The sequence below is a fragment of the Pleurodeles waltl genome, chromosome 8 (genome assembly GCF_031143425.1).
Source record: "Pleurodeles waltl isolate 20211129_DDA chromosome 8, aPleWal1.hap1.20221129, whole genome shotgun sequence".
Lineage (NCBI taxonomy): Eukaryota > Metazoa > Chordata > Amphibia > Caudata > Salamandridae > Pleurodeles > Pleurodeles waltl.
Genome location: NC_090447.1, coordinates 418,512,874 through 418,528,871, shown reverse-complemented (window position 1 = coordinate 418,528,871; position 15,998 = coordinate 418,512,874). Strand labels below are relative to the sequence as shown.

General features: G+C 46.0%; 1 protein-coding gene across 4 annotated transcripts in view; it reads left to right on the top strand.

Annotated features, from left to right (window-relative positions):
• Positions 1-15,998, top strand: part of HERC2 (HECT and RLD domain containing E3 ubiquitin protein ligase 2) — a 1,448,528-nt gene that overhangs the window by 1,191,774 nt on the left and 240,756 nt on the right. For all 4 annotated transcript variants that reach the window (XM_069204283.1, XM_069204284.1, XM_069204285.1 and 1 more), the window contains 2 exons: positions 14,568-14,683; positions 15,500-15,698. In XM_069204283.1, the coding sequence (XP_069060384.1) occupies positions 14,568-14,683; positions 15,500-15,698 (315 nt within the window). The remainder of the gene's footprint in view (positions 1-14,567; positions 14,684-15,499; positions 15,699-15,998) is intronic.

Sequence of the window (15,998 nt, the reverse complement as noted above, 5' to 3'; positions counted from 1 at the left end):
TGTCTCTCCATTCTGTGAATGGACTTTTGGTCCCAGTTAGAGATATGCGCACTGGTCACTTCCAATCTGGTATTTGGATTCCATGTCTGAGGGCTTGGACAGTCCAGAAAGCAACTGATGTCAGCATGTATGATTGGCGACTGTAAAAGGCCCTGCTTGTCACTTCCAGAGAGATGTTGGTACAGACCCACGGGGCTCCACCTTTTGGCACCCAGGGTTTCTGCTTAAGATTTTTTGTACCTGATTGAGACTTCTAGTTTCAGATTCCTTACTTCAGAATTCCCCCCAGATGTCAGTCTTGATCCGGAGATTTTTCTTGAGCAGTACCCCTGTGCGTCGTCAGGCAGCATTGGTTGACTCTGCGTGCATCTTCGGCATTGGAGTCACCCGATATGACATTGCGGGTCCTATGTAGGCACCATCTCGGTGCGCTGATGTCAGTTCTTTTCTTTCCGTGCCAGTGGTCTGAACACTTCCCCTGACGCTGGCATGCTTTCTCCCCCTACCGTGGCTACGGAGGAGGGAACTTCTTATTCATTGATGGTGAGGAGAGCAACTGAGGTCTCGAGCCTCACACTGCCTTCGTGGCGGTCAGGACTAACCTCCTGACTGAGGTGCTTCAGCCTGGGGCTTTCTCTTCGGATCCCCTTTTGCCCTTTAATGAGGCCCTCGCTGATTTTCCGCTGGGAACTTGGTCCAATCCTAGCACAGGGGCTCCTGTTATTAGAACAATCCTCCGCCCCATAGGCCAGCGCCTAATGACCCAGTGTTTCTGTCACCCCAGCCCTCAGAGCTTGGTTATCCAGGCTTCTACTGTAGGAAAGTATTAGCTTTCTGACATAGTTATCCTACTTCTTGCCTGGTATCAGTGTTTTTAGACTGTAATACACTGGGATCCTGCTAATCAGGACCCCAGTGCTTGTGCTCTGTCCTCTAAATTTGGTTACTGGTAAACTTTTTACACCCACAATTGGCAAACTGATGCACCCCTGTAAGTCCCTAGTATATGGTACTTTGGTACCCAGGGTATTGGTGCGTCAAGGGTCTCCCATAGGCTGCAGCAAGTATTATGCCACCCTTGGGAGCCCATGCAAAATGTGTCTGCAGGCCTGCCATTGCAGCCTGCGTGAAATGGTGCTTGCACCTTTCACTCCAGATATAAGGCTTTCCTTATATCGCAGTCATTGCACTTGGACACTGTAAGTCACCCCTTTGGTATGCCCTTCAGCCCAAGGTCAGGGTGCATCTCCCTAAATGTGAGGATACCCCTGCATGAGCGGGGTACCCCTACAAACCCCAGACTCCATTCCCTGGGCTTTGTAAGTATGGGGAAGCCATCTTAAGGTATGTAGTGGACACTGGTCAACAAGACTGGTCCAACTGCACAATGGCTTCTCTGAACCTCTGCATGTTTGCTATGAAACATGTTGGAATTATGCCACTACACTGATTCCAGTGATAGTTGCATGATCCCTTGTACTCTGGGGTTCTTTAGAGGACCCCGAGTTCTGCCTGTGCAGCCTTACAGGATCTGGCTGCCAGCCCACGCTGCTCCTGACCCCAAACACTCTTCTGCCCTCCTGCTGTTGAGCCTAACTCAAGCAGGGGAAGGCTAAACAAAGGATTTCCTGCAAGGGAGAGGTGAAATAGGTGTCTCTGGGCTGGGGTGGGGTGGCCTCTGAGCGCTACCAGACTGCTTTGAAGGGCACATTTGGTGCCCTCCTTGCATCACCTGGTTTGCACAAGTTGACACCAGTTCAGGAGCCCCCGGTTCCTGCTCTGGCGCAAAAGCACACAAAGGACAGGGGAGTGACTACCAGCTCCTCCCCCAGAGAGATGCACAGAGGTCTGTCTGGTGGCCACTTGATTCTGCCATCTTGAAATTAAGATGTACAGAGGCCCCTTGAAGGAGCTGACTGGTTAGGCTATGTAGATGACATCCCTGCCCCCCTCTGAGAAGTGGGTCACTTCAGAAAGTGACCAACCCCATTTTATGGTTACTTATTGGCTCCCCCAAGGGTGGGTCCTCAGACTCGTTGTGCAAGACTGTTTAAGGAACTCTCTGCAAGACATCTTCTGCTCCTGGCCTCCGGAACTGCTGCTGGTCTGCTTAGGAACCGAAACATGTCTGCTTCTGGTGGGAAGGCTCCCACTGCAACATTGTTTCTCCGGATCCTGCAAGAATTCTGCAACATCCAGGGCTGTGCATGCTCCGGGTCACAGGGTCTCCGTTTGCACCTGGAAGCATGAAGGAATCTCCCTTGGAGTGGAGTCATTTGCCTGCATCTGCAGGCATCTCAAGACAACGTTGACCGGTTGGTGGGGTCTGCTGTCCACGGACATCTGAAGATCGTGCTTCACAGGTTGGTGAGTCTGTGGCCTCCTCTGAGTCCTGCTTGTCTTCTAACCAACGTCGGAGACTGTTGGCCCCTGCTCCTACCACTCGACTGGAACCCTTGTGCACTGCAACTGTTGCACTTGGCAAGGCTTGTTGACTCTTCCTCTAGGAGATCTTCAGGCGCCAAGAAGCCCGGCCTCCAACACTCTACAGTTCAAAGATCAGCCCCCTGTCCTGCCAATCCTGTGACGTAGGACTTCTGTTTTTTGGGCTGGTAAGGCGTCCTTGTGACTCCCTGTGTCCTTTGCCTGTGGGTCACTCGTGGGGACTCCATCGACTTCAGCTGGCCTTCCTCCACGCTGAGACTCAGCCGTGACTCCCGCCTCAAGGGTAGAGTCTCCTGGAATTTGCAGGTCCCCAAAACTTTGCAAACTCTTCTCCAGCTCATGTTTGCATTTGCCAGTGCTTCCTGGTGACCTGGCTGGTCACTGACCCTCCCGTAATCCGTCGACCGTCAAGGGACAGCTCACAGGTGACTCCTGGGATCTTCTGCAACTCCCGGACCCTGCAGCTGGACTTCTTCTTCCACTGACTTGAAAGAAACTTCACCTTCAGGAGGTTAGGCATTGCCCCCTGCACCACCTGGGTCCCTCCAAGGGTGCTTGACTCTGTCCACTTCCTGTGCGAGTGCTCCACATCCAGAATCCATCCCTGGGTTCCACTGGCCTGGCCCATGGGTTGTGATAGAAGCTGGACAATCTGATGCATCCTCTGACTTCAGAGAGAGTCCCTCCTCCCCTCTGCATCCAGGTACCTGATGTAGGTACTCATGCCTTCTAGGTATCCTGGGGTAGGGTATCCTGCCTTCTAGGTATCCTGGGGTGGTTTCCTCAGGGTCCACTGGGAAGGGTACTGAATTCCACAAACTTCATCCACTACTCTCTGTGTTAGCCTATTGGACAACTGGGTGGGTAACTAATTTGTGCTTGGTTGATGGGGACACGTACTGTACTTAGCTCTCGTGTTTCTTTCTGCCCCTAGCTAACTACCACATTTACCTTGATTGGAGTCACTATTTCACATTCCACTTGTTTTTAGTATAAGGTTTGGCCCTCCCCTAGCTGTGGCCCTATGTATTTTTATGCTATTTTTGATGGTTATTTTGTGTACATATTGTGTGTAGATCTCCGCAGGGAGACATACCAATGCTAGTCTAGAATTAGTGCTGTAATAAAGAATCCTTTATTTTCGCAACACTTATGTGGTTCTTTCTTGGGAGTAAGTTACTGTCTGATTACTTTGGTATTGCAAATGCTGTACATTCCTCTTGGATAAACCTCAGCTACCCCTAGAGAGTTTTTGCTATCTGGATTCCTATTCACTATCACTAAAGGTTGCCTGTACTCAGTACAGGGTGCCACACCATAGGTGTACACCATAAACTGAGCCAACCTCCTACAGATACCAATGATTCTCGTGGAAGGGTTATGGCCTATTTAGTGTCTCTGTGTCAGCAGGCATGGCTGCGTCCCTCCAAATTTTCAGAGGCTATGTAGGCAACTTTACCTGACATGCCTTTTTGATGGCACCTCCCTTTTAGGTACGCATACCGACTCAACTTTACGCCGATTTAGGGATGCGTATCGTGGTACACAGTCTTAACACCTCTTGGTGGAGCAGGGACTTTCTCTGTATTGGTTACCTACCTTTGTTCAGGGGTAGTTTTTATTCCCCTTTTGCTTTTCTCTCCACCTCTAGAGGTAGAGTACTTCTTTTCTTCCAGTGTGACATCCCGGTGTGGTGTTCCTACTCACTGTAGGTGCTTTTTCTTCTTATTATTATATATACTGTGGCTGACACCCAAGGTGGTTTTCCTACATTTGTGGGTGTTGTGTTTCTTTTTGCATTGTCATCGACAGGTTCCAATATTTTGTTGTGAGCCTGTGTGGATCTGATATCTCTTAAACAGGGTTTTTCTGTTCTCTCTGCTAACAGGCTCGTCACCTAAGAGATTGTGCTCTCTACGGGGTTCTTCCTCGTGTGAAAGTCATTTTCAGTTTCATTGCGTTTTGGAGCAATTGATGAAGGCTTTTAGCCATACTTTCTATATATTGAACTATTTCCTTCCGCAAACATGTTCGATGCCTCTTTTGGGAGAGTTTATTTATAGTTCCTTGTATAAATGGACTCTACTGGTGCTGTTGGTTTGTTTTCCCCATTTTTCAGGGGACAGTCTGTTTTTAGGGATTTCCTTTGGCACTGGTGCAGTGGGAAGCGGTGTTTCTGCTTTCAAGTCCATTTTGTAGATCCCCTTATGATTTTTGGTATATCTTCGATTCCAAGTGTCCCTCTTTCTTTCCTCACTCGTTCCAAGTGTCCCTCTTTCTTTCCTCACTTGTTTTCTTCCATGCCTGGCACACATTCTGTCACCCTTATAGTGCACTGGTTGCTATCCCTTATTGTGCTTTTTTCATGGACTGCTTGTAGGAAAGTACCACTGTTGGCATGGTTACACCCCCCTATCTCCACACACACACACACTTTTTTGCCTGGGGTTGATGCCAACTTTGATTGAAAGTGTGCTGGGATCATGCTAACCAGGCCTCCGCACCAGTGTTCTTTCCCAAAAACTGTATCTTTGTTTCCACAATTGGCACAACCCTGGGACACAGTTAAGTCCCTTGTAAAAGGTACCCTTGGTACCAAGGGCCCTGTGTCCAGGGAAGGCCTTTAAGGGCTGCTGCATGTGTTATGCCACCCTAGGGGACCCCTCACCAAGCACATGTACACTGCCTTGCAGCTTGTGTGTGCTGGTGGGGAGAAAAAGACAAAGTCGACATGGCACACCTCTCAGTGTGCCATGCCCACAAACCACTGCCTGTGGCATAGCTAAGTCACCCCTCTAGCAGGCCTCACATCCCTAAGGCAGGGTGCACTATACCACAGGTGAGGGCATAGCTGCATGAGCAATATGCCCCTACAGTGTCTAAGTCCATTCTTAAGACATTGTAAGTGCAGTGTAGCCATATTGGGTATATGGTCTGTGAGTTTGTCATTACGAACTCCACAGCTCCATAATGGCTTCACTGAATACTGGCAAGTATGGTATCGAGGTATCGAACTTCTCAGCACAATAAAACGCCACTGATGCCAGTGTGGGATTTATTAAAAAATGCACACAGAGGGCATCTTAGAGATGCCCCGTGTATGTTAGCCAAACTGCTAGTGTAGAACTGATGGGGTGAGTGCTTTTGTGCACTTTGTGGTCAGAAACAAAGCCTGTCCTAGGTGGATGTGCTTTACACCTCCCCCCTACAGGAACTGTAACACCTGGCGGTGAGCCTCAGTGGCTCAAGCCTCAGATTACATACCCCCAGAGCACTCCAGCTAGCGGAGTTGCCCGTCCCCCCGTACCCCCCCTCCCTGACAAAGCCCTGCTTTTGGTGGCAAGTCTGGTGGGAAAATTAGGGAAAACAGGGAGGAGTGATCACTCCAGCCAGGACCACCCCTAAGGTGTCCAGAGCTGAGGTGCCCCCCTCCCTGCACAATCCTCCATCTTGGTTTGGAGGACGGGGCCCAATAGCATTAGGGTTGTGCCCCCCCCCTCCCCATTGGTTTACTGCCTCTGACCCCTAAAACGCCCCTAAATCTAGGATTTAGGAGCCTCCCTGAACCCAAGGCCTCAGATTCCTGGCGACCTAAAAGAAGAAGAAGGACTGTTTAGCTGAAACCCCCAGCAGAGAAGAAGGAAGACAACAACTGCTTTGGCCCCAGCACTACCGGCTTGTCTCCTGCTTCAAAGAACCTGCAAATGAACAGTGACGCATCCAGCGGGACCAGAGACCTCTGCCAAGCTCCAGAGGACTGCCCTGCACCCAAAAGGACCAGGAACTCCCAAACACAGCGGCCCTGTCCAAGAAAAACCTACAATAGGACTCCCACCTCACTCCGGATGCATGAATCCTGACCACTCTGGACCCGACGCCCATGGGCCATGTCCAGGTGGTCCACCCAGCTAGAGAGGGTCCCCAGGCGATTGCGAGCAAGTGCCCAGCCTGGGTTGACCTCTCAATGATGACACCTGTAGAGGGAATCCCGAGGACCCCCTGACCGCGAATCCTGGGACGAAGATATCCGGCGCCTAAAGACACACTGCACCAGCATCCCCCATGTCTTGGAGAAACAGACATCCGGTACAGCTACATTCAGCAGGTGGCCCTCCTCTCTGTCCAACCCGTTGGTGTGCCGAGACACCCCTCTGGACCTCGCCTGCAGCCTCTGAGTGACCGCCAGGGTCCCCTCATAGACCAGCATTGGAAGCCCGACATCCGGTTTGCACCCTGCACCCCTGTGCCGCTTAGGGGTGTGTGTTTGGTGCATACTTTTGACCCCTTCAGTGCTCGTCTAATCCCCCCTGGACTGCCCTCTGAGTCGCGGGTACTTACCTGATTTCGAGTACCCCCGGTCTCCATAGAAGCCCATATTACAAATGTTCATGTTTTACCTTTGCACCCTGCCGGTCCCATGTTGCTGGTGGTGGGTGTATGGGGCTAACGTGAACCCCAATCGGTGGACTTTCTAAAACCTGGAGACGGAAACTGTAAGTGTTGTAGTTACCTGCAAAACGATCTAACATTTCTTCCCCCCAGGAACCGTTTCTGAAAATTTCAGTGTGTCCATTTTTAAACAGATTATTGCTAATAATTCAAGAACTACATAACTTTTCGATTTCAAACAAAGTACTATTGATACATGTGTGAAATACAAATCTATTGAAGTACTTACCTGCAACTTGAATCTTGTGGTTCTAAAAATAAACTAAGAAAACAGATTGTTGATATATAAAAGCCATTGGTCTGGAGTTAAGTCATTGAGTGTGTGCTTCCTCTATTGTCTGTGTATGTACAACAAATGCTTTGCACTACCTTCCGATAAGCCTAACTGCTCCACAACACTATTACAAAAGGGAGCATTAGTATTATCTACTTCAGCCTCTGTTAAGCCTCTGGGGAACCCCTGAACTCTGTACACACTATATATCATTTTGAAACAGTATATACAGAGCCATCTTCCTACAATGGTGGATCAGTGGTGGAGTCAACAATTTTGCATTTGCTGGACTACTCAGCCAATACCTGATCGCATGACTAAATTCCAAAATTGCCTTTCGAAAACTGATTTTTGAATTTGGAATATTTTTCTACATTTTTAAAAGTCCTGCTAGGGCTTTTGTTATGTGCCCTGACCATCTCTTTTTAGAGTTAAAAGTTATTATAAAGTTAGGGTTTAGTTACAAGAAATAGTTTTTTACTTTCTAAAAAGTAATCCCAACTTTTAGTAACATAGTGATCAGCTCAGAGGAAATAGTGGTGGAACTCAAACTCACCCCTTACCTCCATCTAGGGATGGCAGAGTTAAGGTCCCTTTGTAAGCTGAAACAAATTAAAACAGGTTCCAATCCTACCAAGGTCAAGCTCCAGGAGCTCTTGGCAGAGTACATCAGGGACCACCCTGCTGAGGAGGAAGAACTCCACTCAGACAGAGAAGATGTTAGAGCTGAGGAGGATGAACTCACCCCTCCTCATTCAACTAGGGAGATCAGGGCCCCAAGGACCTTATCTCTAAGGATAGTGCTCACAGGATCTAGATCTTCCACAGGTGAGTCAAGCTCCTCTGGGAACACTGGGGGTAGCCTCAATGAAGAGGACATCCTTTTAGCAAGGATGGCCAACGGTTAGCCTTGGAGTAGCAGCTCCTGGCTATAGAAAGGGAGAGAGCAGAAATGGGCTCAACATCTGTTAATGGTGGGAGCAATATAAATAGGGTCAGCGATAGTACTGAGATCCTAAAAATACCCAAAGGGATTGTCTCAAAATATGAAGAGGATGATGATCTCACCAAGTGGTTCACATCTTTTGAGAGGGCTTGTGCAACCAGAAAGTTAAACAGATATCACTGGGGAGCTCTTCTTTGGTAACTATTCACTGTTAAGTGTAGGGATATACTCTTCACACTCTCTGGTAAAGATGCAGAATCCTATGACCACATGAAGGCTACCCTGATTGAGGGCTTTGGATTCTCCACTGAGGAGTATAGAATTAGGTTCAGGGGGGCTCACAGACCTCGAGTCAGTCCTGTGTTGATTTTGTTGACTGCTCAGTGAAAACACTAGATAGCTGGATAACTGGAAGTGGAGTGCATGACTACCTGTTAGGTAACTGCTTCAATGTCCAGTGTCTCCCCAAGAATTGGGAAAGAAGGCAGACCATTGCGTCAAGACTAGGTTGACCAAGACTTCCACAGGGGGTGACCAAAGGAAAGGGGTCACAAAGCCTCTCCAGGGGAAGGGTGGTGAGACACCAGAGGACAAAAAAAAAAAGAGTCTTCTCAAGGGCTCCAAAAACATGCTCAGGAGGGTGGACCCCAAGCCTCTTCAGTCCACAAATGGGTATAAGGGTAAAAACTTTGAACCCAAGAAGGTCTGGTGTCACAACTGTAAACAGCATGGACACCAGACTGGGGACATGGCCTGTCCCAAGAAAAATCCCACTAGCACTACTCCAGTTAGTATTGGAATAGCCAGTCTCCAGGTGGGATCAACAGTGTGACCAGAGCAAATCACGGTTCACACTGATGCTACTCTAGTCTCTGAGGGTGGGGTGGATACAGCCACGCTGGCTGCCTGGCCGCCTAAAATACAAAAATACAGGCCCCAGCTCTTAATCAATGGGACAAAAGTAGAAGCCCTGAGGGATACAGGTGCCAGTGTCACCATGGTGACAGGGAAACTGGTTTACCCAGGACAGTACTTGTCTGGACAAACATATCCATTTACCAATGCTGACAATGTGACTAAAGTCCTTCCCATGGTTATGGTGACTTTAGAATGGGGAGGACGTACTGGCGTGAAACAGGTAGGGGTCTCTTCTTTTATTCCAATGGAATGCTTGCTAGGGAGTGATCTGGAGTCCTCAGCTTGGGCTGAGGTAGAACTCAAAACCCATGCAGCCATGCTGGGAATCCCTGAACTGGTGTGTGTAAAATCTAGAGCACAGAGCAGAGCACAAGGTGAAAAAGAAATGTTGGAGCCTGGAATAATGGCTCAACCTTCCACGAGAAAAGGTAAGAGGACTGGGCGACCAGCCTCTGAATAGCAAAATAAACAAGACCTCTCTTCCCAGTAAGATCTCTTATTCCCTGAGGGAACTGAGTCCATGGAGCTGGAATCTTATCAGGTAGAGCTCTTGGGCCCAGGGGGACCCACAGTATAACAGCTGTGCCACGGACAAAAGACTTGTCCCACTCTTGAAGGGAGATGTCAGCGGCTGCCACAGGGTGTATTGGGAGGATGGACTCCTTTACACTGAGTCTAGAGACCCCAAACCTGATGCCAGTAGGAGAGTGGTAGTGCTTCAGGAGGTTAGAGAGTTTATCCTCACTTTGGGCCATGACATCCCGCTATCTGGGCATTGGAACAAACCAAAACGTGGAGTAGACTTGTCAACCACTTTTATTGGCCCAATATGCCCCAGAAAGTTTTGTCACCTGTCAAGTCAGTGGCAAGACAGGTGGCCACCCCAAGGCCCCACTCATTCCACTTCCTGTGGAGAGGGTTACATTTCAAAGGGTTGGTGTAGACATTGTGGGTCCACCTGAACCACTCACAGCCTCAGGGAACCAGTACATCCTGGTGGTAGTGGATCATGCTACCAGATACCCTGAAGCAATTCCCCTTAGGTCAACTAATGCCCCTGCAGTAGCCAAGGCCCTGATCAATATTTTTACCAGAGTGAGTTTCCCTAAGGAGGTGGTTTCTGACAGATGTACAAACATTATGCCAGCCTACCTGAAACACATGTGGAATGAGTGTGGGGTGACTTACAAATTCACCACACCACACCATACCATCCACAAACCAATGTACTTGTTGAGAGATTCATGTTAAAATTGCTAATTTTTTACCTCTGCACCCGGCCGGCCCTATGTTGCTGGTGGTGGGTAGGTTAACTTGAACCCCAACTGGTGGACTTCCTAAAACCCAGACACTGAAACTGTAATTGTTGTACTTACCTGCAAAACAATCTAACATTTCTTCCCCACAGGAACAGTTTCTGAAAATTGCAGTGTCCATTTTTAAAACAGATTATTGCCAATAATTCAAGAACTGTATAACATATCGATTTCAATCAAAGTACTACTGATACATGTGTGAAATACAAATCTATTGAAGTACTTACCTGCAACTTGAATCTTGTGGTTCTAAAAATAAACTAAGAAAAAATATTGTTGAGATATAAAAAACATTGGTCTGGAGTTAAATCTTTGAGTGTGTGCTTCTTTATTGTCTGTGTGTGTACAGCAAATGTTTTGCACTACCCTCTGATAAGCCTAACTGCTCGACCACACTACCACAAAAGAGAGCATTAGTATTATCTACTTTAGGCTCTGTGAAGCCTCTGGGGAACCCCTGGACTCTGTGCACACTATATCTCATTTTGATATAGTATATACAGAGCCAGCATGCTACACTGCTGCTCTTCCTCTTGTGCACAGGCCCACGTGCTTTTTGTATGGCCATGTGCCACAGTCATCATCTTCTTGATGGATGTTGTAGTCCTTCTTCTGACCTTTTCTGTTCAATCCTGGATGCAGTTCACTGATTGCTCGTATACATATATATGTATAGAAATGTATGTTTCTTCCTTGCTGCTTCCTTTTTTTCCACAATGTCAGCGGGCCATTTTTTGTCTTCTCCCTGGCCTGCTATTTTGTAGGTTAAGGGCTTAATTCATCTACGTATGGGTCCTTTCCCATCCCCATCCTTGTTTTCTTCCCGATGGGTTCCGTTTAACCTGTAGTCTTTCTTCAAGAATGATAACCTTTCCCTCTCAGGTTAGCTGTTTCTCTCCCTATGCCTTTCGGGTTTCTCCCTCCTTGGGATTCTTATGTGTGCCTGTGGTCATCATCCAGCAATTAATGTGAAGGATTTGAGTCTTAGCAATTGCTTAATCCTTTTTATGAAGGCTGCACAAAGGTAGTCATTTCTCGAAACGTCTGCAGGACATTTATGTCACAGTAGTCACATATTGTTTTGTTCATTTGCCTTGCTCCTTTAAGATATTTTTTCATTTGGTCCACATACTTGGACCGCTTTCTTTTACGCAGGTTTTGTCCCTTTGTCCTTCTGTCTTTTCTCTCAGCCACTTTTTTCTGTCTGCTGCATTTCGGGTTGCCATGACCTTAGCCTTTCGATGGTTGGCATCTTCCCCTTTGGCTGTTTTCTACCTGGTGTTAATCTTTGATCCTATACCACAAGGTTTTTTGTTGTTTTCTTTCAGAAACTTGTTCTACCATCTTCTTTTTAGGTTTCAATTCCGTTAGCATTGTTTTTTCCTGCTTGACCTACTTCTTTCTTTCTTGAGGGGTGTGATTTTTCTCTCTCCCCTCTTTTATTTTGCTACTAGGTTGCTGTGTGCTCAGCCCTTTTGTTTCTATATTTCGAAATATATATATTTAAATAAATATATATAGTGATATTTCTATAGGTCTGCATCTATATTTATATCTACACGTGTGTCTAACTAGGCTGGCTCTATATTTATCTATAGACACATGCACATCCGTGTCATTAAATATATATGTGTGTGTTTCAGCTTATATCTTTAAAAATCCCCTCATTTCTCCTTCACATGTTGTGCATGTGGCACACCTTTCGTGTCCCCTGTTGACCCTTTCTGTGTGCTTTAAAGTTCTGTTCCACTTCTCTACAGATTCTCCTTTGGTGTTCCTGGAGATGTGCACTGTCTTTCGCTCTGTCGCCCTACAAGCATTGATTTTTCTTTTTGCTGATCCTGTTGACTACACATCCTGGTTGTGGCAGCATGCAGGCATGACTCCTCTTTTCATTTTCTCTGAGGACCCCCCTTTTAGGTGTTCCATCCGATTATCTCAGTGACTGTTGCGGTGGTCTTGCACCTTAGTCCTCAGCTCTTCCTCTGTACAGCTCCTACCTTAGGGCTATAGGTTTTTATTTTCCTATTGCTTGTTGTTTACTGACAGATTGATTTTTCATTGTCATGTGTGCACCGCCTTGCATGGCTTTCCATGTTTTCTTGACATGTTCTGTGGGTCTTTCCACTGCTCTTCTGCTGAGATGAATGTGCTTTCTCACCGTTCTCTCTCATGGCTGGTCTACTCCACCTTCAGTTAGCCCGGTTGATTATATGTAAGACTTTGGTAGAATGCTCTGCAGACCCACCTCCTGGGTTGATATTGCTTTGGCATCTAATTCTAAGGTAAGGAATCTGTGGCTAGATACCACTATCAGATGAACAAGTTACTTACCTTCCATAACTCCTTATCTGATAGAGAGATAGTGTAGCCACAGATTCCTTACCAACGCACCCATTCTCCTTGTTATGTGAACTATTTTACCTTACCTCAGTATCTCTTCATGGCTATTATCTTACTATGCATTTTGATTTGGTAGTCGTAGAGCAAATTTACATCTATCTATCTTTGTTGCCACATTGTTCCATTGTCAGTTTCTATGATGGCTGTGTGTTGTTGCGCGGATTCTAGTCACAAAAGAAACTGATGTCGGAGGAGGAATTATATGGACTCCGTCAACGTCTTATCCGGTGGACGACAGTGATACAGAGTCGCACAGCGTCCTTACCGATGCACAGAAGTATTCCTGAAAAGTTTTTTCTTGATCCAGGCTGCCACCTTGGGAGAATTTCAACGTAAGGAATCTGTGTCTAGACTATGGTCTCTACCGGCAGAGTTCCAGTCTTGGACCTCTGTCATGCAGCAATGTGGGCATCCTTGCACATGTTCACCAAACACAACTGCTTGGACAGTCAGATCTGAAGGGACATGTACTTTGCCCATTCGGTTCTGCAGAATGTCCTAGTATGATCTTGGTTCGCAGACTCACCTCCGGGGATGGTATTGCTTTGGGTGTCTATTCTAAGGTAAGAAATATGCAACTAGAGGTCTCTAACAGAGAAACAAGTTACTAACCTCAGTAACAAATTATCTGGTAGAGACATATTCTAGTTGCAGATTCCTTACCAACTCACCCAATCTTCCCTGCTCTGCAAACTGATTTCTAGGGACAGGGACTTCCCTTTCAGGGCCATAGGTCTGATGCACTAGAGTCAGTGTTCTTCAAGGCTCCGCGCTTCTGGCATGGAAAGTCTTGAAAAGAAACTGACATCAGCACTCGGGGTGGTGCCTATATAGGACCCGCAACGTCATATCTAGCAACCACAATGCTGTCGACGTACGCACATGTGATGGCACATACGGGTACTGCTCGAGAAAAATCTCAGGATCCAGACTAAAGCCTGGGGGAAATTCTAAGGTAAGGAATCTGCAACTAGAATATGTCTCTACCAGATAATTTTTACCAAAGGTAAGTTCATCCAGTCTGATGCCTGGGAAGTATTCAAAAGATAAAGAATCTGGGTTATATAGACTCTGTACCAGAAAGAGCATTACTGAATGTAAGTAACTTGTTTATTACATCAAAGATAGCATGAAATCTATGACGGTACAAGTTATAGTGCCCTTGACTTCAAGCAGGTCTTGCACAGTTTCTTTTTTCGATGGTCTGCAGCTTAGAGCTTTGCTCCACAATCCCAGGTCACTTTTGGGTCCCTGAGAGCACACTCCTTGACTTGGCCATGTCCAGAGTCCAAACATCAGATGATTACCTCATGCAAACCAGTTAGAATTGTTTGCAACAATTCCAACAATGTGTAAACCTTGCAGTGTTTGGAGGGGGACATAATGCCTTTCCACACTGGAGTTTTAGTTTGAAAAAAATGTTTTAAAAGAAAAACAATCAACAACAGATGATTAAATCGTGAGAGTGGAATTCTGGAACTGCATACTAAGGCGTGGAGAGAGATTAAATAACTTTGGTGCACATCAGAATGGATGGTTTACACCAAACCAAGCAAAGGTATGTCTTTAAGTAAAGTTCTATATTTTTCGTTGCTTGCCAAAAAATGTTAATCTGATGCAGTACCATTTTCATGATGAGGTCTGAGAGAAATATGGTAACTTAAGCTACTAAGCAAAAACCTGGGCGGGTATAAGTTCTGCATGCCAATCACAGTGGGGAATATACTGTCTGGAAACACTTTTACCACCAATGATGCAGTTCAAAAACTGCTCTCTGTTGCAGATTGTGATTGTACACTTTTTTTCTTTTTAACAGGTGGCCAAGAAAATCCGTGAATTAATGGCAGATAATGAAAATATGAATGCTCTCCATGAGAGCCATGAAGTATTTAAGCGGGAGCAAGATGAGCAGCTTGTCCAGTGGATGAACAGGTTATTATACTTACACAGATGTGCAGTGTGGTTTTCACTTGCCATTTATTTCTTGTAAACAGTGAGGAGTGGTCGAGAATCATGGCTGTTGTAACACTGAACCATGTTGTCCAAAATGATATGGGGTCAATGTGTGTCTATAAAATCCTGAGACTGTTTTTGAATATTGATTGTGCTACACCCTATTCAACAATTGCAGAAAGCTTGTCGTGGCGGATTTGTATGACTTAATTTTATTAAAGCAGCCCTTGATTTAGATTTGATGTGCATGTGTATTGCTAAAACATCTTTGTGCTGCATTCACTCCCAGTGTCCGAAATGTGTTTTGTTGTGTCTTGAAAAACGAGTCAAACTAAAATGATTGCTCTATCACAAGATGCTCCATGGTGCCATTTACTGAAAACAGCCACTTGAACATCCATTTTATGGAGTACTTTTTTAACCTTCGTGTCATTTAACCCTGTTATTTACTTTTTGGCATGTTGAAAAGAGCACCATTTTGATAGCTGTGATTATTTAATTGAGTGGTGTTTGAAATATCTGTGTTTTCTGTATGCTATTGAAATACATTCTCAGTGAACAAGGTGGAGGCTTGAAAATTACTAATGTTTAGTAATTAAATGTGCCTGCCAAGAGGCTGTGGTACACAGTGTTGAAGTTCATATGATGACATCCTGTATTTTTCTATTATATATTTATTTAACTCTCTATATAGAGTGAAATCTTGTATTAAAATATTTGCTTCCTAGTCTGCATCTGTCCTTTGCTTAGGTTTTTTAAAAATTTTAATGTGGACATTTGTATGTGTTAATGCAGGAGACCCGATGACTGGACACTTTCTGCTGGTGGCAGTGGAACTATCTATGGCTGGGGTCACAATCATAGGGGACAGCTCGGTGGCATTGAAGGAGCAAAAGTGAAAGTTCCAACCCCATGTGAGGCACTGGCAACACTACGACCTGTACAGTTAATTGGTGGTGAACAAACTCTATTTGCTGTGACAGCAGATGGAAAGGTAGATATTCTTACAATTCAGCAGTACTGTTATTTCTCCTAAACCCTTTACTGCTGAATCCAGAGGGTAAACAGTGTAACAGACAAATATGCTTGTTCCATTCCCAAATGCAATACTACATGAATTAATTAGTCTTTCAGATTTGGTGTTATACATCATGCTTGCCTGGGATCCCAGAGTGTGCAGGGCTGGAAAGTAGCATCTTTCATGAACCATTGCCAAGAAACCAGACCGTGCATCTCGCCCTCCTTTTGCTGGTTTCCTTTTGATTGTATAACTATAGCTGTGACTCCTTTTCTT